This window comes from Lethenteron reissneri, chromosome 9 (assembly GCF_015708825.2).
Source record: "Lethenteron reissneri isolate LAM-NWPU_2019-01 chromosome 9, ASM1570882v1, whole genome shotgun sequence".
Classification (NCBI taxonomy): domain Eukaryota; kingdom Metazoa; phylum Chordata; class Hyperoartia; order Petromyzontiformes; family Petromyzontidae; genus Lethenteron; species Lethenteron reissneri.
In genome coordinates this window covers 3,173,365-3,199,109 of record NC_083787.1, presented here as the reverse complement: position 1 = coordinate 3,199,109, position 25,745 = coordinate 3,173,365, and the positions used below count along the sequence as shown (strand labels likewise).

The following is a 25,745-nucleotide window of genomic DNA, read 5'->3' as shown; positions in this document are numbered from 1 at the left end:
GGTCACGGGTCCCGTGACCAGAAGTCGCATTAAAAGTAAGACATTTAATTTATTATACGTTAAAAATACTAATGGCTCTCAATGAAATATATTTAGAAATATTTGGCTTTTATGGCTCTCCCAGTCAAAAAGGTTCCCGACCCCTGGTGTATAGCATTTCAAAGGAATATTTTCAAGATGGTTTACAAGAAGGCAGGTACTCCAAATAATCATTACCTATTAATGCAAGAGGCATAACAAATTAGTAAACCGAGATACGGTTTATAATTCACGCCCCTTTGTTAACGATTTATCAATCCATTTAATTAGGCGTGGGGAACATCTTCAATTTGGAATTATACAAAACCCCAGTGGATTCCATGTGCAAGATAAATAAGCTGCAACATGTATATTTTAATGTGAGGTGTTTTGAATTAAATAAATGTGAACTGGCTCTACCTGAATCTCTACGTTGCAAAGGATGGGGAAGAGATGCCCGCAAGCAGGTGCAGACAGAGTGCTCGGCTCTAAATTCAGCGCGAGCTCCCCCCATGTTAAACACCCCGCGCGCCCTCCTCGGTATATGACACCGAGCTCGCCATCACATATGCTCACACATGTTAAAGGTCTCCCAGCGCTTCTAAAGCTTGTAACAAAAAACATCCATGTACAATATTTCCAAAACTGTCTTGATAGAACCTCCAATCCAACAAGGTTATTGAAACTAAAACGCGTGGATGGAAATTATGCAAAATCTTCAAGATTCCCAGCAGTCGTTTTAAGGAATTATGACCAAACTTGCAAGTGCCTCTACAATCAAATCCCTTTTCATGTAAAGACACAAATTATACTTAATGCACATCTGGGTATTCCTGCATGACGTCACACAAAAGGGAATAAATGAATGCCTTGAAGTGCCAATGGGAATAACTTCAACAACTGAACTTTTCATTGACAACATCCAAGCAAATTTACCTTCAGTTTTCTCCTGAAATTACTTGCTAGACGAGTGTTATGAGATGGGAAGACAAATGCAAATTTCCCATCGAGTCAAAAGAATGTGAATGGTTTAATTCATCACTGCTTTATTGCATTTGTATGATTCACATTTTCATATGGACAGGTTGTTTAAACAATCATACAGCATAACAAAATTGTAATGTGCATATCTTATATAATTCAGCTCATAGCAAGTGACAGAATACATTTTTAAGGCTAAAAATTCCTGTGTAGCCTTGTAAGTAGTACGTTACGCTATGTCCCGACAAAATAAAATTTTACTGAAACGAAAATTTAAACAAAGCTAAAAATTTAAAGCTCAAGAATGGCGCACAATGACCAGCATCATGCAGCAATTAACATCAATGTCAGCTAGTCTTATGTCGTTAATAAATAAAGCTCAAAAAATATAAATCCACAACTAACAAAATAAACTGTTTATTTCAAATGTAAAAAGGCAAAAACATGAATATTAAAAAAAAATCAGTGTCATAAAAAAACTGCCAAACAATATTAAATAACAGTAGCAAATTGAATAAGAATGATAAATTAATAAATTACTCGCTAACAAGAACATGACAAAACATTCTATTTTTGTGATATGGTAAGAATCGGTGTACTAGTAAACTCCTAATATGCAGCAGAAATGTGTCAAGCTATACAGAAAATGAAATGTTAGATATTGCTGCCATACATTAAAGGTGAAAGCTTAAAATATTTTTGTCCCTCAAGAAAACCTCTGGCTATTGTCACGTTACAACACATCAACAAAGCATGTCTGACAACACGCCAGGGTGCTGCAGGGCAGGCGCACTTGCCAGTGACAGACGCAGTATCTGTGCGTAATCACTGCAGCCGTTTTTGTCGAGTGGGGCTTCCAGTAAAACAACACGAGGACTTGTCGTTCAATTTTAAACGACGCACCCACAATTTCCGAGCTGCCCTTTTGAGCCCCCAACACAAGCTTTTTCACCCTCGACATTGTCAACCAACCGTGGGAGGTGTGAACCAGTCGCACGGGCACGCACACCAGTCTCTCACACTGCTGCTCTGTGCGCGCTTGTCGATGTGACGATGCGACACTGCCCCACAGCAACAACAACAAATCATACAAAACACAAATGTGGCAGCAGTGGGGCTCTGCACTTTCCGAGCGCGCATCTGGATACGTTGCCGCATTCAATCAGTGGCCAGAAATGAATGGACTGAAATGCACATTGTGCACAATGTACCTTGTTTGTACTGCATCGTGAAATATTGCCCAGGTTTTGTACTTGCAAACCATTTAGCGGCATGCTACTTTAATTGTTTGATAACAAAGTACTTAATTGCATTCTGTGTATCTTTTCTGTTTGCACTTTAATTACATGCACCATATCCAAGCCAGTCGGGAAAATCTGAATCAAACAATTAAAAACCGGTGATGGGGCTCAGCATAAATCTGCTAACACACCAACTTCCTTTATCAAACTTTCGTCTTATTTTATTACTAAATATAGTTTTGATGTATTTAGTTTTGATTTTAACTCGGTGCCTCTTAGTAGGTCAGATGACAGATCACTCTTTGTAAGAAATTTGGACACCATTGGTAATGGCCTCACAACATTATTCACAATGGGCAAGTCAATGTCAATAAACAAGGCAAAACCATGAATTCTGAATAGAGATATGAACAGCTGCTAATATAAAAAAATTGTGCCGATTCAACTAATTTAGAAAGCAACTACTTTTAAATACAAATTTCACCCCAAGTTCACAAACACCAGTGAATTCAAGATACCAAAGCTACACAAACCATAGCCAGATCACAACAACATATGAATCAGACATTATAAAGCATAGTGCAATAGTCAAGTCAATTACCATAAATGTAAAGGTAGTTATATTAACTACACCAATTTGCCAGCCACTATCTCCATTGTATTTAAATTAAGACATCAAGAAATATATACATATGCAATTGCACTGAGATGCCAACACACAACATTTTACAATTATAATATTGACCTCCAAATTTTTTAAGGTATGGGGAAACACTTGTTTTAGATGCACTTGAGCTAGATGACTTGAATAGCTTGAAGTAAAATAAAACGATAGATCTTGAGCTAGACCACTATAATCTACAGCATTATCAGCGATGACGAGCTAATTTTGTTTTTGTTCAACAATACCCTCCACATCACTTGAAAATAAAGAGCTAAGGAAGCCAGCGGTTCTGCAGAAGTGTGTTGGCCCAGCTTGGGACTTTAGCACTGTGCAGTACAACTCATCAAATATTGACGTGTAAATAGAGCTGCCACGAAAACTAGACGCTTGCTTCTGCTTAGAGGTGACGTGTAAAGAGACGCGTTTTAATAAGTGATATTCCGAACGTGCGCATGCGTCTTAGTAATCCGACACAGGCGCGAGGTCAGGTGTCAGATGAATGGAAATGTTGGTGTACAGCTGCTCCACACTGACTGTGGGCTCGAAGCGCAGGTTGATGAGGCCGTCAAGCTGGCTTCTCTCCCTCGAACGTCTCAGCAGAGAGTACCTGTGTGGGCGACCAAAACAAACAACTTGAAGGAAAGGAGCTAAACAACTGACAACATAACCAACATGTACTGCGAAAGGAGCTTGGCTTGAATGGGACACAAATGTGCTTATTCCTAGCTGCCTTGTAATAAATTTGCAACATAACACTGTCACCTTACAATGAGGTTGTTCGTGTGTTTTTTGTGTGCAAAATCTATGGTTTGTCTGGCGGGTCCTGTTTTGACTGAACCTTAAAAACGTGTCTCCCGAATGATTATAAACCAGCGGCAAACCAATTGAGATTCAATGGTAATCAACTACTGTCATTATTCGACGGCTCCCAGGTAACTCGTCACTCTGGCCCCCGCCAACCTCAGCAAGCTCCACCTATCCCAACACACACAGGTCCTCAATGGCACTTATCCGTTGTATTATTTTAAAATGAGGTTCATGTTACAAGCCGGGTTATTGTGAGGAACAGCACCCAGCAGACAAACCAAGCTATCATGTACACGGTCGCATTGTTCATAGTCTTGACCTTGTTCACATCAGCTTTCAAATGACACGTCATTCATTGAAATTGGTGGAGCAGTCTAGGAGTCTTCTTGAAAAAATATTTTTCTCTATTCCATCTCCCTCTATGGAAAAAAAATTCGTCTTAATCGGCCCCTCGGCTTTGCAGACCGTCCAGCAGTATTTGTTTACGAAAACAAACTCTGAACAAGTCAGGCTTTTTAAACAAATGCTGCCGTGTTACCAGTTGTTATTGGCAACAGCACCTCATCTCAACAATACTATTGTATACAAACTCACAATGCATATTTGTGGAGCGTTATGGGTAAAAGCATATATGGGAAGAAACCCATTCTGTGTCTCCACGTGAATAAAATATGTTGCATTATATGTACATATTGGTTTTCCAAACAAATATTATTCAGCAGCTTTGTTTAAGCAACAAAACTCTGCACTGGTTTTGACATTATAGGTCATATCAGCAGTTGGGCTTTGTTAAACAAACAATTCTGCATTACCAGATGGTATTTACCCAAACATTCTCCAAAACAAAGCATAACGAATTTGTGTATGCTTCAATAATGAAAAGCGGAAGTATAAATATAAACTTTACAGGTGTAGTATTCACTGAAAACAAGCAGTCTGGGCATTGTCGAAAAAAATATAAAGCATTTCTGAATGAATGTGTGGCTTTAAAGACACCTAGCAGCAAAGTGTTTCTAGGCAACTTATTTGTTGGCATGTTCAATACGACCAGTGTAGACTTCGGAGATGAGTACACATCTACCAAACAAAGTAAAGTTTATAGTTGCGTTTGTTGGCATATACTTGTAACATAGCACAATCTTGGTGTAATGGTGAAACACACATTTTTAAGACTTTGTAATGTAAGAGTTTTCTCGAGATAATGCGGTTTCCTCTCAAATGCAAAACACTCCTTAAAATGTTGAACTGGTCAAACCCTGCATTCAGGATCCTTCTACTAAACATTATAGAGACTTGGCGATGCTTTTATGGATACATGTCATTCATTATTATAATGTTATGCAACTCCTTTCAAGAGGTATTATTACACTCGTACAAAACTTAGGTAGAAAGTAAAAATCACAAAAAGCATGGATATACATTTAATATATTAAATGGCCAATTTTTTGCAATTTTCCACTACTTGAAGGAGAGCTGGAGTCAAAGCAAAGCAGCTTGGCTGGTGTGGCAGCGTGTTTAAAAAAAACACGAACAACTGACCGTCCCAGAAACTGAACTTCGCCACGGTGATGATGGGGGATGGATGTGTACCTCCCGATCTCTCCCTCTGGCCGGCTCACATTGTAGCCGGCAAACGTGACCCTGCACGGAAGACATATGCACCAAAGTATTCATGCGACAGGCACATCCCACTCCCTCACTACCTAAGGCACAGTGCTGGCACCGCTGTTCAATTTCTCAAACATCCAGGTGAGAAATACCACAGACTGGCTCAACTGCATATCTACATGAGTATCTACAGTACACGTAGTTGAATATATATTTTTTATTCCACAGAAATGCGACACCAGGTGGCATTATAAACTTAACGATCTTATTTCTCATCTCCCGACAGTAACAAGCAACGATAATCTATTTCTTAGCACTTAGAATTGTTGAAAACATTGTGTTTGTTGATAGAAAATAACGTGATATCACTTTGCTAATGGTAAAAAAAATATGCTGGTTCAATATTAAATTAATCAAGGTGAAAGATACCCTAAGTAATAACTGCCACTGATGCATTAACTAATGTGACACCAAATAATGTTCTGCTCAGACAGCCACTTTCACCTGTTCCAGAGATCATCATCCTCTCCACCCCAGCCCCAAAAGGCATTGGGAAATCCATTGATAGTCTTGAACTGTTCTGTAGTAAGGCCCGACACGCCGCCAAAAAATTCAGTGTACGGCAACCTAAATGAAACAATAAAGGAAAGAAACACATTTCTGTCGAATATACAATTTAAAAATATTTGTAAAACTCTTTTAGAAATAGGATTTAAAAAAAGATTATTGAGTTTGAATGACATGAGATGAACAGTATTTGCAGTGTATGAAAAAGTAAAGTCACATTTATATCTTAAACAGATGAGAACTCAAGAGACAAAGATATTCTCACTTGCAAGAGTGACCAGGGTCACCATATTGATGACAAAAAATACCGAAATGTTCTCTTAGCATAAAGAGATAAATATTGAACTGACTTCAGAAGTAGTTCCATATTATTTGCTAGAACCATTCTCTAAACAACTGGTGATAGGTTATTGCATCAAATGGAAATTTCCTCATTTACTGGAATGACAGGGATAGAAAAATTGGATCATAAGAAATTACAGCCCTTTGTCAGTTCACTGCTATATAGTCATAAGGATCTTTTTGCCCATACTTCACCACATTTGGAAGTGCTCGTTGGTGAAGTGGGTGGTCCAGGACCAGTTCAAATATAACAGCGTGCTATCCGCTGTAATGCCGTTTACCCATTTGTAAAATAATTGAATAAAAAAAACTGATAATAATAGATTTCCACAACATTTTTTAAAGATGAAACTCAAAAAAATTGCTTTTATCTATATATATAAAAGGGAAATTTGTGAATGTGTCTGTTCAAAATGTTTAGCATACTTCCCAACATGCAACAAACTTGAAACTTGGCATGTGGGTAGCTTCCAGACTACCCAATGCAAAAAGTATAAAAATTTATTTTTGTATTTGGGGGGGGGGGCGCAATAATGGATATATTTTCCGTGGCAAGTGAGCGGTGACGTCACATCGGTGACATCACATCTGTGATGTCACCCGCGTGTAGCAGCGTTACGCAGTGTGCCTGCTGACGGCACGCATCCTCCCCCACCATCCTCGTAGGCCGTGTATTAATCCAAGACAAGAATCCAAGTCTCGGGCGAAGCTGGGTAGTAAAGCTAGTATGGTATATGTACGATGAAGTTGTGTGTAGGCTTCTCAAAGCCATAGCAATGTTCATATGATATAACAACTCAAACAAAGTTTGGTACATATCAAAAACACACGTGGTATATGTATATAAATGGGTTGCACCATTTGTTATTGATGTGATTGTTAGAGGGTAGTCAACATTTCAGCATGACAAGTGTTTCAAACAAATCAGCCTAATGGATATCAAAGCCGTACATTGTATAAACAATGTAACCATCAACTTCCAATCACCACTCTAAAAGTATGATAATTCAGTTTTAGTTATTGAAGACAGAAGGGCATGTAACTATACCAGTGATTTGATTAATCATCCAGATTCGGGGTCATATTGTATTCCAAGAGTCCTTGTGACAATGTTTTACCTCGTGTTTTTTTTATCGAATTTCTATAGCTGTTTTCTCTTAATTTGCCTAAATGTAACATAAGATAACTTGCATATAATTTAGAGAATTCATAAACAATTCGCTCCCGCATTATTTAATGCAAAGAGCATATGTGTTAGCATCAATGTTTTAATTGATGAAGCAATATATCGTTGACTGTTGTATCAACGGACCATTAGAGATGGCAATGGCTTGGGGAAGCCTTCATCCAGCAGTGGATTGTTCGTGGTTGACAGTGGTAGTGATGATGATGATACAACAGTACAGGCCAAGAATACACATACGCAGTGCTCCACAAACGGCCACATCCCTCACTCACTTGTAGGCATACTTGTCCAGCTTGACAGCAAAGTGGCGAGGCATCTCGCTGCACCCGTAGTAGTTACGGTCATTCTCAGGCACATGGTCCACATCGTGAAACACGAAGCAGTCCCAGGAGTATGAGCGCAGTGCAGCCATGAAGCCCGCATTGAAGAGCATTGCACGGTTGAAGAGTCGGCTACCCGCCTGCTCCACAACAAATATGCCAAACTCCAGCCGCTGGCGGTGCAGAATCGGCAGCAGGTGCCGGAGTAGGATGGGCAGATGCTCATGCCGGTTGCGGAAGGGGATCAGGATTGCCACCTGTGAGTTTGCAGAAATAAAAATTAGCGCAAAGGCTCATAATTGGAACCAAGGACAGGAGGTGTGCAAGGTGGGTGATTGAGCAGGTAATCCTGTGCGCGTGAGATCAAACTGCAACGCAGGCACAATTTCAGACAATCAGGCGCATGAAAAAAATGTGTTTCATGGTTACTATGAACTAACAAGCACAAATGATCGAGACAACAGTGCTAACAAGGTGGCTACCTTCCCTCTGAGATTCAAATAGTTCAAGACTGATGTCTTAAAGCAGTGATTATGGTTTTCAGAAAATGCTGAAGTGTTTCACTTATTGGTAAACCAGTGGTAAAAGTTAATCAGAATCAGTATATTAATTTCTACTGGAGGAATCCGATGAGCTACACAGCTCTTTTTCAGAGATGTCCAGTCGGGGCAGGTCCGAACGTTACAACAATACAAAAACATGATAGCAGTGTAAAAGTGTGTTGTACAAGACCACTGGCTTAAAAAGTGCACAACTGTATTCAATGGTGATAGTAAGAACTGTGATACAAAACAATAGCAATGCTTGGTCAATACAAAGCACATAAATCACACATGTGAATGAACACACAACTCAACAAGCTTAATTTCATTTCTGCTCACTAAGCTAATACAGCGCCACGTAAGCAAATGCATTGTTTTCAAAGCCACGAGTAGCAATTTTAATTGTACTATAATTGTGCGAACATTGCAAACGTTAAGCGTTTTCATTAGAATGCAATCTGTATCATGGTTAAACATATAATGGTAAAGTAATTTAGGATACAGCTAAACATAACCACCATGAAAACCTTTCTTTTGAGATTTTTGAAGGAACTCTATTGTGTTTAAAGACTAGACATACAGGTCAACTATAGATATACAAAACAATGAATAGCTTTTTCATCATACTTAAATAAAGATAAATACATTTCCCTTTATAAACAACACTATCAGAAGCAACCTCTAACTTGTATCAACTTCTGCTATTGGTGCCATTTTCCAGACAGCAGTACATGTGGTCAAACATTGTTAAGCATTCATAAGTTTACTATTGGGCAATCAGTGTTGAAAGTCACTGAGTTAACTGTTAAAAAGTATCACATAGAGGCCTGTAAGGCAGAAGTGAAAGTTTCCTCTTTTCATATCCAATGTGTTCCTATGCCTGTATATATTGTCACTAACCACAATAGAATTGACAAAGGATTACACTAACTGGGAGGGAGATGAAACTAGAAATAACAAGTCATTCTCTTGAAATTACATTGAGAGATGAGTCGACAATGTAAAAAAAAATCCACTAACAAAGAACACGCTCACATCTTGTGCAGAATACAGTAGCATACAAAATGTAACACGCTGACATTATCTGGATAACTATGACAGCTTAAACAGTAACAGCCATTAACACAAGCTGTCACCGTGGAAGCAGCTGTAATTGAATAAAGATTTTTTGGTGATACGAACCAAGGCGAGGATTGAGACGCAAAGAGTACGCATGGTGCACACTTTATTGATAGATTGCCACAATTTTTGTATATTACTGCAGTGAGCAACCCTCATCCATTCAACTGTTAAAATATCCTGCATAGGCCGGACATAACACAGAGTACTCTATTCACAAAGCTGAGCCATTATCTACTTTACAGGCTATTAACAAGCAACACACGTGCTTCGAAACACAAAGTGCTCATTCTCTTACACTTTAAATCTCAGAGTACACGCTGATTCATTGTGAGATCTGTTTTTTGCGTGGCCAACAAAAAATGTTACCAAAAAAACATTAACAGGTCATAAGGCTGTCGTGCAAACACTTTCTGGCTCCCCATAAAATTATTTGTTTAAGCCACACGCCAATGCCAGCAGCAACCTCCTTTATAATTCAGGGTCACCCAGGGCAGCACAGCCAAGCCACGAACACTTCGTTGGAACTCCTGAGCTAGAATATTTGGACATTGAACAAGGCATCCACTGATTTAACTTAACATGCTACACGTCTGCTCGAATTATTATCGTAAGATATATGCCACAATTCAAAAATGCTTTGTAACAAAGTAATACAAAATACTGTCAACATTGAATTAATGAAATATGCATGTATTCTATTCCAAGTGTCATCATCATGAACAAAAAACATTATATATTTAGAGTAGAGCTGTGTGATTCTCGTAATTCCTAGTCAGGGACTGCGATTGCATTTTTGGAATCAAGACGGTAGGGCAAGGCTTAGCCTGACGAGTGGTGATTCTGAATACCGTAAATCAAGTCGAGGAGGAACCCACAGAGCTTAGTATTGGGCTGTCAGGTGCCGTAAAATATTCAGATAGTGAGAATTTTTTTAAATTTATAACTGAAAGTAACACTGTACAGTTTGCCATAAAAAGTCCGTCTATGCAAACAAAGGCAGCAGATATTTCATATATAAATTAGCATTATCAGATGGTGGACATATGACAGGGTGGTAATTCTAAATCCAGAAGCATAGTGCACATTACTAGGCCACCTGAATTTTAATAAATTGTACATGTAACAGAATTAACTCAATCCATCTTCATTACCAATACTATAATCCTTTACTTTCCCATGCACATTCACTGACTAATTAAAATGCCCATTCTGGCTTAACAGAAATGCAACAAAAGAAACAACGCGAAATAATTATTCTAAATATTCTGTTTAAAACGTCATATTTTAAAGAAAGATAAAACTAAACTGCAATCTAAATTGCAATATTATCTACAATTCCAATTACTGTTTGCAGCCAACGCTTTGCAGATGAACTGTGTTTTTCTTTCTATAAAAGCAAATTTAACGAACGCATGCACGAGTCTGAGCACATACACCACGATGAACAATTTAAGAAGATAACAATGGTTTAATTGTGAAACCGATTGTTGGTTTATATTGAAAACAACATTAAAAATGGCTTTATGAATTAAATAATTAGCACTGAAGCATTCTTCCAATGAATAAAAAATAATGGTCAGTCAAATTTTGCCACTTCGCCCATTTATCACATTGAATACCACAGGACAAGGCTTTTTAACTGCAAGTAAAATGAATGCCTGTGGTAGTCGGGCAAGATTTCACAATGCCATGCTACATGGCAGGATGTGCAGTTGTAGCTGTCAATGGTCTTTTTTGTACTATCTTACTACAAGCCAATTGTTCACAACCATTATTGGTCACAACAAAAGGGACTTCCATCTTGTTTTACAGATTCACAAAGTGGACACTGTCCGAAAAAAATCCACCGTTGTTCCGTGCCTGTTTATTTCTAATGAGCACTGATTTTGTGAGCATTAATTTTGCGAGCACAATATATCTTGCCTTCATGCATTTAGCCTTTTGGGTATGGATCACTGACTCAATGATGCACAAACCATGTATAGAGGAACCATCTGTTCTATATAAACCATATATCTTCCCTTATTTCTACCTCAGAGTGACAATACAAATTCTCAAGTTTATCGACGAGTGTGTATCCATGTAGAGTGTCCATGAAAATGTATTATTCTGAAACAGCAACAAAAATACTAAAAATGAAAATGTTCCAGTTTGCATGTTCCGTGACAAGCTTAGCAAATATAACACATACAAATACAAACAACAGGGACAAACACGCACACAAGCATGCACACACAAAGCAGCACAAGTGAAAGAGTTCACGGTTTTTCATGAGCGTTTTTGTAATGGCTCAATATTATTTTAGTGAAAGAAAGGCACCACCGGCTCTTGCAACAACTGCGTGGGGCTCTCCAACCATTGCGTTATGCTTGAGCCTCTGCGAGCAAAAGAAAACGGCCACACCCTACATGGTACCTTCCAGCGAGGCTGGCAATCCGAGGGTCTCCAGAATCCACCAGGCTCGATATGCATGTCGCGCGCCAGCTGGCGAGACACCTCCCCCATGCTCACCTCGCTCATATTCACCTCCATCTCACCCTCTGTGGCACACGTGCACACACACACACACACACGACCGAATGCTTGCGCTGAAGGTCGAGTGCCACCGACTAGAACAGTATCACCTGTGCTTATTATGCCCGACTTCCGTTGCAAGTTAAAACATGTTCAACTAAATAGGGATCTTGTACGCATGCAGTTTTTCCCATTTACAAATGTTGAGCGATTAAGTCTTTAGTGCTTACAAAGCAAAAGTGGGATGCTGCCTGTGGGAGCTATTTGAGCTGATTGTGAGCGGATGCAATTAGCCTTCATGAAACGTTGATGTGGCATCTTAGAGTGCATTTTTAGTCACAAATTATTCACTGTAACCAACATGCAAACGTGTTTGTATGCATTAAACGTACGGTTTAACCAACAAAATGAGAATGAAAATGAACAAATGCATAATAAAAAAGCTAATGCAAATTTCTTTCAGCAAAATGAAATGAGATATTTCATAAATACATTTAAAAACAAGTTAACTCAACTGTTAATAAAAAAGAACATCTAAAATTACAGAATTTAAGGGTAAAATAGGTAAAATTTAAATGAAGATTTTTTTTTGAACATGTATGTGTTATCTACGTTTTAATCATTCATATGTATGTTTACTATGTATGTAGCCAAGTATTATCAAGGTGTAAATAATGGTTGTGGTTTCTGAAGGTCGAATGCATTTCAGACCAAAAATTGATGCAATACCAAAAATTATAACGGGTGACCACATTTAAATTATAGAAATTTGGCTTTTCGAAAACATATCCTTGGCTCACAATAGCTGAGTTGAGCTGCACAAGCCCTTTTTCCCTCACTTTGCTTTACAAGGATGATGGTAGGCAATATGGCAAACATAAATGTGACCACTTGCTTTAAAAACCCAAAAGCATAAAAAATATATGCAAAAAAAAGGACGGTGGTCAGGAACCAAGGCCCCTCTACTACTAGAAGACTGCCCGAGTTTTCATGTTCCCGCTCTGCAGTGGCAATTGCCGTAGGGAAGCTGTTACCTGTCAGTAATATCTATACCTACATGGTCACCGACTCTTGACAAATAAAATATGAATAAAATCATTTCTGGAATTTCTTTTGGTGGTTGACTAGGTTGGGAATATTTAGCCAGAATGGATTATGCTTTCAACTGTAGTGGGCATTCAGCCATGCCATTGGGCCATTGGGTGAAAATAGCTGAAGTGATATGCATGAATTCTTACTCATGGATGGCAGTCGCTCTGGACAAATGTGGTCTGGCCGATAAGTAAATCCTGCTGGCAGGTAAGTGGTCATCTCCATCTGATAATCACTCGAGTTTATCCGGTACGCTGTCGATTCTGTAATGGAAACATTTTAAGGTAATACAATATGCAAATTAGCGTATGAAAATTTTGAATACAATTATTGTTTTGTGCTCTTACACACTACTACAGTCCCTAATAGGGCCAAGACCCTGACTGTATTTTCTAATTTAACCTTCAAAATGTATTCATGATTTGATTACTGCTAATATTAGCAGCATGTTTGGAGAGTTGTTTTCCATTCTTTAAATATGCACACTGTAGTCGTGTTATACAACCAGTAACATCTCTATTTAAACATTTCCAACTTATAGCACAAATTCTCTCAAAAAGGATAAAAACTGCCACCTACTAAAGTATGCATCACACACACGGGTCAATTTGTTACAAAATCATTGATCCAATAATACAGACAAATGTGTTGAGTGTTTTGGTCTCTTCCCACGACCACCCTACCCTATTCCCCAGTTCGAAATGTTGTGGGGATTTTAAATCGAAAAAATACCCTAATTGAAAGTGTTACAAATACAACTTGCAAAGCACTGCAGTGCCTATATGATATAAACTAAACATGTGAGATATGTTTTATTTAATGTGAATAGAAGGCGGTTATAAGTGGGATATAGATCAGAGCATTGAGCTGGCACGGCTGAGCCGAGATTAGAACCCAAACAGCTGCCAATGATTAAAAGCAGGTTCTCAAGTAGAGTGAGTTGATTGTCGCAGCCCGTTACCATTGAATCATATAAATATGGATTAACACTTCATTTGGCAAAATGTCAACATGAGAAATATATATCGGTATGGCTGTCATGTAACTAATAATTTCAAGTAGAGCTTATGGAAAAATGCTCCCCCCGACTGCGTAAAGGATAAAAAGGTCAACCAAAGTATTTATCAGTACTGTGAAAAATATGTTTCATGGGGCATTCTTTGACGTGGGCCCCACTGCTCTGCAAGATCTCCGAATGTATTTTTGTCTCGTGACAACTGTAAGAAATTTGGGGAAAATATATTTTTCACTTCATAAATAAGTCTACCGCAATTAAATGGAGTCCATTTACTGGGTTTCCTGCACCAGCAGTAATGAAGTTGCACTGCGGGGCATTAATGCAGCAGTCTTAAAACTCAGTCACCAAGTAATCTAAATTGCTGCTAGATTACACCAACACTGAAAACAAGCCACCTTCTGTCCATACACAACACGTCAAATGCCAACCAACCGGCAGTAAAGAACATATTTGGCTACGTAAAATACCACGTGATTCACTGTGTATTTGCTTGTTATATATTTTTTTCCCAAAGGATGTATTAATTCACTATGGATGGTGAACCATTGATGGTGAATTAAGACAGGTTATGAGAAAGTTGTGTGTTAATAATGATTAAACAATGATGATAACGATGTACAGGTTTCCCTTGCTTAATGCGGTCGACGCATTCCAACCAAGCACACAAAGCAAAGTCGCACGAGACAGCTGCCTACCGAGTAGCTCAAAAGTACACACAATGTTGTCCCACAGCAGACCTCGTAGCCGCATGAGTGAATTCAAACCGCATATTTTTTTATTTTGGGTAGAAATGGGTTAGCCGCATACATGCGAAATCGCACAAACTGAAACCGCATAAAGAGAGGGAAACCTGTAAATGTTAACAGCAATACTTGGTAATGACGATGTCACTCTACTTATGTGAGAGCAGTCTCAAAGGTACTCGTCAGAGGTCGCAACCGGGTACCCGATACCCGTACCCTACCCGAAACCCGGCTACCCGTACCCGGCCGGGTACGGGTAGCCGTTTGCGACCCTGGTGCGGCCGGGTACGGGTACGGGTAGGCCGTGAGTCACTGGTGAGTCACCGTTTGTCACTCATTTCCCAACGTCTTGTCTCTTCTCACAATTCAAGTTCCTATAATCAACCCACCCGCGCCTGCAACATGGCTTCATCCCAGAGGTCGCAATCAGGTACCCGATACCCGTACCCTACCCGTACCCGGCCGGGTACGGGTAGGGTACGGGTACGGGTACCCGTTTGCGACCCTGGTGTGGCCGGGTACGGGTAAGGAATCAAAACCCGTTTGCGACCTCTGGTACTCGTACTTCGTGGTAACTGAAACATTTTTCTACCCCACACAATTCCTGCCCAGTGAAGGCAAACGATAGACAGAAAGACCAGTTGACCTCTCACCAGTATCGTTTAGGGACGAGTTTGGCGCCCTCATGCCAACCCGGATCACCTGTGCGTAGAAATTCCCCAGGCTTCGATGCACCTCACTGGTGCGTGCTTGGATCACAAACAGGTACGTGTTTGCTGCAAGACAGGACAAGAGTAAAGGTGCTCTCTATGAATCATTGTGTACCATGTCAAATAAACACCTGTATATGCATGTTTAATTATTAAACACACACTGCACAAGCATGTAAACTGCCTTGGATTATGTAATCCTGTACCCTTGTAAAACATTTCAAAAGTGTTAGTGTTAAGACTATTTAAAATGAAAAGGAAACGAACATTCGTGAAGATTTTAATCAGACCTTACAATGTCTGTCCGTGAACATTGTCATTTCTCGATTAATTTCCAAATATGCTTCACTAAGCATATGCATTGTCATCCGCATCATTATTCATTCATAATGCTCTCATCATTATTATCATCATTATTCTTAAATATTAATTAACATCATCACTACTTCATGAATGCTTACAATTATTCATCAACGATGTGATGTCTATCCCAATTGATAACTAAAGCAAACCAATTACTGGGACAAGAACAGACCATCCTTAATCTAATTTTTTTATTTCAAACTGACCTTGTGCACCAATGGCCTTGATGTAAAAAAGCACGCCGTACAAAGGAAGATATTTCATAAGGAATCCAGGGAAAATAGGTACCAGAATGTGGAGTAAGCACAATTGCCTGAGGGCCTGCAAGTGGCAATTTGTACCCCAGTCCCAATAGATAGCACGCAACCAATGATGTCTTAAACACATTTTCTTTGCTATAAACTGGGCTGCGTGTTATTTTGGGATTGAGAAAACATGCTTACAATTTTCCTACCTATAATCCATGTTATGCAAGACATAATTTGAAGTACCCATGATCTTTTTCAGTATTTTTACGATTTTTTAAAATGTCGCAAATTGTAGCGTTACCTTATAGGCATGTGAAAAGTAAGTAACTATCAGCTGCAGTAAGCTAGCATTACTTCCAGGATTTGTAAGCAATGTTTCTATTAATTCAGGTTGTTCATCAAGTTTACTGATTATATTTATTGATGGCCAGATTTAGTTCTGAGACTTTTTATTTACACGTGGTATTAATCTATTAGAGTGTTCGGCATATGGGGGCAGTCACAATTAAAATTACACGAAGCATCACAATTGACATATGTAATGAAACTTAAAAAAATCAATGGAAAATGTTTTATACGTGCTTGTTTCTATACAACTTTCACTCAATTCATGTGAGCTATATGTGCATACGGCACCCATGGGATCAATTTGGCCATCAGCGCAAGTAGCACTGGATGCACTCTCGTCAAATGAGTCACTAAAATAATGTATACACGGTGGAATAATAAAAAAAATGGTTGGTTGTCATACACGTCAGCTGGCTCAGAACCTCACGAGGCTCATTTTTAGCTCCGTTGCCTCTGAATTTGTGCAGCGCAGCAGATTCACCATGGCAACAAACCCATCCCCGCACTGCGACCGGTCGCCATGCCGAGCGACGATGGCTAAAACTGACTATGTGAGGCGACTGCTTCTTTTACGTATTAAAGAAAGCAATTTGCGGCAAACATTTTTGCAGAACTGTGAGAAAATGGGAAACTGCACAACACTGCTTTTTAGTGGCAGCTGAGGGTTTCATTCTTGGCAGACATGTTTTTTTACTTTATAAAAAATAAAATAAAATGGCAGGTCTTGTTGGAACAATTATGTAGCTTAGTATGAAATTTATAGTTTGGATATCCAATCAACCTTGAATAAAACATGGGATAAGTCTTAAAATGAGAAGAAAAAACGCAATTACAACAGGTATTGCTTTGGCCGAGACGTGTTTACAATAATAATTCAAGATGACAATATACATAACGGCTAATATGTTGGCCAATGTTTAATTTCTATCAACATAATTTTACAGCCATATGATGTTTCCATACACACCAAGCTCTGTTTCAATGTTATGACTTGAACAATGCATATGAATTCACATGAGACTGTTTAAATACACCAGATGTGAAATTGTTAAATATGTGAGCATGCTAAAAGGGTGGGTGTGGTTATGTTCACATGTTTACACAAACCTAAGCATTTTTTTTACAAAAACAGTTTCACAATCTTCTAAATTAGTTTTTGCACAATATGGTATGAAGTGTGCATGTTTAAATATGCTGAATGTAAGAGTTTGGCCACGTTTTCTGATTCAAAGGATTCAAGAAATGTTTTAAAAAAGGCAAAAAATTCGTGCTATAATTGCATTATCCAACTATTTCAAATGAATATGGCAAGAAAACTCGAGTTTGGATAGCTCAGCTCCAGGCAATTATGCTGCTCATTATTTTTTCGAGATGGCGCATTTAACAGCTTAAATCAAGTGGCGAGCTGGAGATACCCCCCGGAGTAGTGCATGTGGTTTTGCACATATGCAAGGTAATAATCGCATCAGCAATAGAACAATTGCATAACAGCATAAATATTATACCATTGTCATTCATATGCCATTAATGTTCTTCTGGCCATTTGGAAAATATATGACCAGCACATCCTCAATATAGAAAAAGGATCATCAACTTGAAAAAGACGTAGCAGGAATGGACATTGCAGATTTTTCTCTTAATTTCAAGACATCTGCTCTTATTCTGAGCATGCTTCCTAAAATATCACCATATGTCACAATCACAAAACGTAGCTGTTGTTTGTTTTTAAGTGTGACACTAAACAATGAGAAAGCAGAAGTTATAATTTTGGCAGTAAGTGTGCTAACCATAATATGTTAAGATATAACAAATCTGCCCAACACTTTCATAGAGAGTACTGAAAGTGGTTTTAATTTTTTGTTCTAACTTTTTCACTTTTGCACAGAATAATTGTCAAGTGACCATTTTGCAGCTCCTGTGGTAAGAGTGCCTCACAGACTCAAAATGAGACATCCTATGGCAAGTGAGCAACATAATGAAGGCCAATGCAGCAAGGACATAATTACACAAGCAGACAACAGGGATGTGCAAAGATGAGTTGAAGAATGAAATGGGTGGTCCAGAGAAGATTTTCCATTGATTTCACACGGCAATCAAATGTTCTTTCAGACCACAATACTCTAGCTCTCTCTCTCAAATTATTCTCATCAACCCTGAACAATTTTAGTTCATTATCGCTGATTGGCAACACTGAGCCAATAAAAGAGCGTACAGACAAAAAAATAAACCAAGATACCTGAAACATGCTTTACTTCTTCTCTGGGAAGACATATATTTAGCCGTATTTTTTATCTCACATTTTTTTTTAAGTTGAGGAGAGGTGTTTAAAAGAGACTTTCTAATTCTTTGCATCTCTAAACTAGAAGCAAATTAAAAAAATAATGGTGTCTGTATAAAACATGCAAACAAATAAGGAGTTTAAAGATATGTTTGCTTTTGTGTAATGCTAGAGGATATCTTTTTTTACATATTGTCTTTCTTTAACACGGGCTATGTTGCTGTTCCCAGTGTGAAATTGTCAACATCGTTTTCTGTACTAAACTGAGATGTACTTTCCAAAAACAGATTTCATGAACTTGGCTACATGTTAGTGTATTAGCTACTAGCAGGAATAACATCTGCCTCTGAATACCAAATTAAAGGTGAAAAAGAACACTGAGCCACTTGGCCTGCACATGGTTGCCAGGGCATTTGCTAAGCTCTGTAGCAGCATGTGGCTGCTGTTCCCTTAGAGAAAATTTTGCAGCGTCAGATGCTACCCGAGTGCACGGGAGTGAACATTTCTCTGACCAAACATCTATGCATTACTGATGACCTGATTTTCCCAATTATTATGATGCCAGTGGCAATGTATAAATGTGATACTGGAGAAGTGACATCATTTACACCTGCATGGGGAAAGAGGCCATTTTTAAATCCTTTATATTAAGTTCACTTGCTTGCTTGCATGCTTACGACCGTGCAATTCTTTCGGTCGTTTTTTAACCCACTTCCCGTGATCCAATCGCGCTGACATTTTGCACACAGACTCGTTGTGCGTGACAATTTATTTTCGTGAAATTTTTTTCCCAAAAATTTACACTTTTTAGGAAAAAATAAATTATATTTAATTACCAATTGCTTAATGGTGGCAGGCAATCATCTGACCCATAGGTGGCAGCCATCTCAAGCCAGAGGACGAGAGGACTCTAGCCGCCACGCATATAAAGGATTTATAGTGAAAAACTTTGTTTTTACGGGTTAATTTTTTTCAGGGTTCAATGGCTTTAAAAGTCCATTTCAGGAGCAAGGAAACTTTCATGTAGCAAAAATAGGCTTCATAATAAACGTTTTTGGGTTAGATCGCGTTATTTATAAATGTGTCATAACCCTCCACCACCCGACACGGCCAATCAGCAACAAAGTGTCACGTTGACAAAAGACAAATAGTTCACTACTTTAGCCCACCGGTGTGTTGAAGAGTGAAACCAGAACATTTACCATTTTTGAGTACGACGTTTCGCTGGTAATTGCATCGGGCAATTGGCGATTCCCTGCCAAGGGAATAATAAAATATAAAATGGCCAATTTTCTGACTTCTAAAATAAGTCTAAGTGGTCTCAAACATGGCCTCCTGAATTAAAGTTAAAGCCACAACATGGTCCCATACTCCTGTTGCTTATGAGCACCGAAGTCAACCAACTGTATTCTTATAACAACAAATGGCTCTTCACATTAAACAGCAAAGGTACGGTTACATGCAGACTAAACGAACCATAAAAGTGGTACATGACCACAATGGTATACAGGATTTTGCAAATATATTTATGATATATTGTTTCTAGTGTCTTGCCATTTTGTAAAAAAAACATTTCTGCAAGTAATCCTTCCCAATGGGATGGCCCAACTGAGCTAATTTTACATATATTAAATATGAAAATTACCACAGTATTTTAAATTTTAAAAAGTCTCTAAACCAAAAACTATGAACCTTCTTCAAATGGTTGAAACCCTACCACATGTCTACTCATTATCTTAAATGGCAGTTGAAACCAGATATGCGGTGCATTTCTAAAATTACAAATCATTATTGTGACATAATTTCAACTCTGCGTCAGAGATACACTACACCAGAAAACATATCCTTTACTGTATCCCTCATGCAGTTCAATGTTTAAACGAAGAACAATGACAAGTGATGACTACTTTCTACACAAGTTCTGTAATGAATAACACTGAGAAACCAACGTCAAACGGTACAGTCTGTTAGACTATTGTAGGTACTTTTTTAAATACACTGAGATATGTCACTTCAACAAATACACCGTATAAGGCTGCTTTGTGCAAGGACTGCAAAAATATAATAAGGTTTGGAAAGGCATAAATCTTTCATCAAGTGCCACTTATAAAATGCAAGCCAATGGCATCAGAATTATGCTAATGGAAACTGGGGGCATGAAAAAAAACAATGCTTGGTGCTATGTATTGTATATATCTAAATCGTGAAATCCCACTGTATTGTTGTAAAAAAATGTCTGCGAACATTCATTGTATGTTATTGTACATGGGGCCAAGGATACTACCCACTTCAGCACATTATTATAAAACTGTCAGATGGCAGCTGAGCAATGGATTTGGTCTCCTTGAAATAAATTTCGTCTAACAACTCCTTACTGTTTCACAAACTATTCATAGCAAGCCGCAGTCTGGAATACATCGGCATGCTGGCCACATTTGCATGCTCCAATTTAAAATTATGCCACACATTTTATGACATTATAGCGATCAGGCAAGCTGCCACAAGATTAAAAAAAATATTTTTTTCCACAATACTAAGCTTCCGCAGTCACAAAGCCATGACTTACCATAATCATGCCAATATATGTGCATGTAGCTCTTAAAATTCCACCAAAAGCACAGATTAGAACAAGCACACTGTAAACTTAAAGTGTGGCATAAAATAATCATATTAATACAAATAGTGAACTAAAATTACAGTGGAAAATTTATGAGCTGACAGATCTATCCAGAATCCGGTTCAGGAGCATCTATTGCAATTTAACACACCTGACTTTGCAACTATGGAAATTCCAGGCCTCAATTTTCTCGTATTCACATTACAGTAATTCTAAACTGAGCGCTCAGAAACGCAAAATCGATATGCTACGCACAAATTGTATGTGCTAATAAATGTTTTTTTTTGTGCACAGTATACCAATGTGCACAAAAAGATGTCTTCTTCTCTGGCAATACCTCCGATGTTGAATGTGAACATTGAATTCATCCTGAAAAACCTGTCTGCCCGCAATGCACATCAGCTGTTTTATTTACATATTTCAGTTTCATTTAATGGTGACATGCAAAAACACAGCCAATAGCTCCACTTCAAGCCAAAACATTCCGTAATTTTGTATTTTACTCTGCTAACTTCCGCCCATGCTGCCCTATGCATATCTCCAGGCCAGGAAGGTATGTTTACAATGTTTTGAGGTTTTATACTACTATCCATTAATACAATTGGCTCTTGTCAAAAACTGATATATGCATGAAGTGGCAGATGTTTACTTTAAACGTAATGGTTTGGCAAAAAAACCCATTAGCATCAATAATTCATTTCAATTATGAGCATTTACCACAACCCTCAGAATGAACTTTGAAATAAATGTGTGATTTAAGGCAAACAATGTGGTCGGTATGCTGTTTGTAAGCACTCGTGTAACCAGCTGTAGTTACTGATGGGAAGAGGAACGTATGCACTCCAGGCAAACGCCACTTTGTTGTAAACACAGCCAACATGAGGGTAGCGAATGTTCCCAGCTGAGAGTCCTAGAGAAAGGTGGCAACTACAAAGCCTATTAGAGTACAGCCACCAGGCAGTGCCAAAAGGCAAACATAAGGCTCAGTGTCACAGAACAGAAAAATAAGAACCATCAAATAAGATAAATAGCCTATGTCCTGTACAGTACTGCTGATGTTTATTTATTTATTATATTTAAATGTCCATGTGCAGCGGCTAGATACAATAACTTGTTTAACTGTTCATTTACAAGGAGGCCCGTGTGGTTTTATTCTGTACCGTAATACTGTATATTGCATTATTACCATTTCGCTGACGGTCAATTCAGCAATTTGGGACGGCAAATGTCAATACAAGCAAGCTCGCAATGTACACCATATACCATATTTCCACCCATGAGCATCTCGTATTTCAAAGTGGTTGTTGTTGGCTTCTTTTTCAAACCACTCCCTTGTATCCCACCTCTCATCTCTCTCCATTCCTTCCTCTGCCTTTTTTATATGCCCACTATGCAATTTTACGGTTTGCCGTCAGTCCATCACCTTCTGTATATAGACAGTTCACCATCAGTCAATCACCTTCTCTATTCGCTGTGTGCCATGTTCATTGGTATAAAAAAATGTTATCCGCATCTCCTTTGGTGCTTTGGCATGGCTTTCCAAACACAAAGATCGTACCCAAAGCCCCAAGCAATAAATATCTTAACAATATGCCATTTCATAATTCTGACCTTGTACACGACTGACTTGTGCAGATGCAACTTCCAATGAAAGATTAGCAGGTGAAGACCATTTTTTAACACTATGAATTGTGTCATTCAATCATACTCCCCCAGCAGGAATCAATGGATGGGTGCTGGGTGCTGCCGGAAATCAAACCTATTTAAAGCACGTGGCCCACCACATAGAAAGGTTGCCTACCACCCACAAAGCAGACAAGCATTTTGTTATCAGTGTGTGCACAGCTCGGTCGCTGTCAGCCAATACGAGACATTGGGGAATAGAATCTGGTAGGCGCTTAGAAAGCAGCTCTGACAGTTATTGGTGTTAGCATGGAAGGGGGGTAAAACCAAGTTGGAAATATATCAAACGCTGGTAAATAACAAATCAGATATATATAATTAGCCGAGATGTAATTGGTTTTGAGGCCTATTTCCATTGTACCTGTATTACGTCTGCTTTAAAATAGATTTTTTCATATATATTCTTATGAGCATATTGGGTGGACCTGTCTTCAATAAACCTTATCTCTGCCCTGGGGTGATAATATTGATGGTGCAAAACAGATCAACATTTGCACAGGAGAGCATTGGTGCACATTTCGATTTCATGAAATCATTTTTTAAATCTTTTTTTTATATCTCGATAATGTATTTATGGAATAAGCCAAAAACGATCAACCATCAGCATTCATACATAAACAAAAACATGCTTGCTAAATTACAATTAAAAAAACCTGTGGAAAAACGTTAAAAGGTTGCTGCTGGCAAGACAATCTGCAAAACGTTAAAAATCGCACAAAACGAGAAAATTTAACAGAATTCACAAGCAACGAAATACAACCTCGTCAATTTAACGACCCCTCTAAAATAAACCAGAGCCCCCCTCATTAATTGACAAACGTGCCCCCTTCTCCACAAAAACCCTAAAGAATCCCCTCCCCATTCATTGGCAAACGAGGGTGGCTGCAATTCTCCACCCCCATCACGCACCCACACACATGCGGACGAGGACCAAACACATTTTTGTTAATACAATCTTTGGAATATTTCTCCGCAAAAAAAATATAATGCATTCATATGTAAAAAAAAAAACCACGACCGTTATTGACGACGCGTTAACGTACAAAAAATATAAAAACAACCTCGCAAAGCTTTCAACACGCACGTATTTTTTTTTGCAAATAATAATTTCGTGCTAATTTATATTTAAATGTGAGCCGTGATGCGGGCCGGGCCCCCCCATCCCCCTTCGTCTCACCTATGCCCGGTGCGACGTAAATGAAGTACATAAAAGACGATGAAAAACTGAAGAGGAAAAGCAACGCCAACAAACGGCGGGACGATTTCTTCATCTTAGTTGCAATTTGATCTTGCGTATATATTTTTGAACGTTCGCCACTGTTTGTAATTTTTTTTAATTTAATGCTTTTAGTACAAATGTATTTCTCTTCAGCGCAAGCGACGATAGCTCGTCCGCCGCCACCGCCGCCGCCTTCCCGCCGTTGCCATGAAGGGGGAAGTCGCCCAGAACGACTACATTTCATCGCGCGCATAGGCGGCACCACGGCCCGCGTGAGCCAATCACAGACCGGCGCCACCGCTTACGCGCACTACCAAATCGGAGCGCCCTATGCGCGTGCGTGTTATGAAATGCGATTGCACGCGTTGGTGTATTTCGTAGCGCGGATAAGTATACGCAGCCCGATTGGCTGATGAGCAATAATAACACCCATACTCCTCAAAGGGATATTATAATGCGACGTTTCGGGCAATGGCCCTTTCGTTTAGGGCAGTGTTATTGACGAATGTGTTTGAGTTGTATTATTTGTGCGCCACTGACAATGCAGAATCACAATAAAAATGGGTAACTGAAAATCGGGGCCGTCCATAGTGGGGGGCACGGGACAAATCCCACCTCATTGGGCCCCCCTCGACGCCTTCAAACTAAAGTGAAGCGCCACCCCCCCCCCCCAAAGCGCGGGGTCCGGGGCGGTCGCCCCGATTCGCCGTACCGTCGGGACGGCTCTGCTTAGCTACATGAAAACTAGGATTTGTCTCATGCAAAAGTGACATGGACCATTCGCTTGCCAGCGGGGACTTTACAAATGTGGCAACGACGCACATTGAGCCCGCTCTTGTGCATGACGTCAAGGGGACATTTAACATCCGATGTGAAGCAGGCGGCGTGTAGTGTTTTGTGGTTGATGCGGCCGCACTAATGACCGGGTCGGCCGCTGGATTCGAACCGCGCCCCCACCCGCCCCCCTGCAACAACCTCTAAGCCATGTCACCGCAGAAGATTGTACTACTGTAACATCACTGCATTGTTTTATATTACATTTGACATGAGATTGACCAGCTTAGTGCAACAGTTTTCATGAAAGCACGACTGATTTATGATTTTTGGGAAAATAATAAACGGTTTATTACAACCGTTTGACATTAAAACTTTTGGGGGGGAAATCACAATTTTTAAATTTTTAACCATTATTTGGTTTTAAATCAACACTTCATTGTTCAGTCGATTTCCTGTACATAGTCGCACCAATGGCGTTTCAACAGCACGCCAAGGCTCTGCTGAAGCAATTATGTGTATTGACAGCATTGTCAACCCCTTTCAGCTTTGCGATCATATTTAATCCATCATTTCTATTATTATAAATCCTGAATATGATGGCACTCAATATCCCATTCCTCATTATTATAAATTACTCCAGCTGACTTACAGCTAACTGCATCTGCAAAGGCTTGGGAAACCCTTCATCCAACAGTGGGCTGATCATCGAGATACACCGATAATTATTTTGCTGACTC

General features: G+C 39.1%; 1 protein-coding gene across 1 annotated transcript; it reads right to left on the bottom strand.

Annotated features, from left to right (window-relative positions):
* Positions 1 to 1,042: 1,042 nt before the first annotated feature.
* LOC133340433 (beta-1,4-galactosyltransferase 5-like) lies at positions 1,043 to 24,463 on the bottom strand. The gene is made up of 8 exons (XM_061548656.1): positions 24,190 to 24,463; positions 15,419 to 15,541; positions 13,151 to 13,267; positions 11,814 to 11,938; positions 7,687 to 7,991; positions 5,824 to 5,946; positions 5,251 to 5,352; positions 1,043 to 3,511 (listed from the first exon to the last, which is right to left on the bottom strand). Exons 1-8 carry the CDS (start codon positions 24,281 to 24,283, stop codon positions 3,364 to 3,366), a joined length of 1,137 nt encoding a protein of 378 aa, XP_061404640.1. The 5' UTR covers positions 24,284 to 24,463; the 3' UTR covers positions 1,043 to 3,363.
* Positions 24,464 to 25,745: the final 1,282 nt, after the last annotated feature.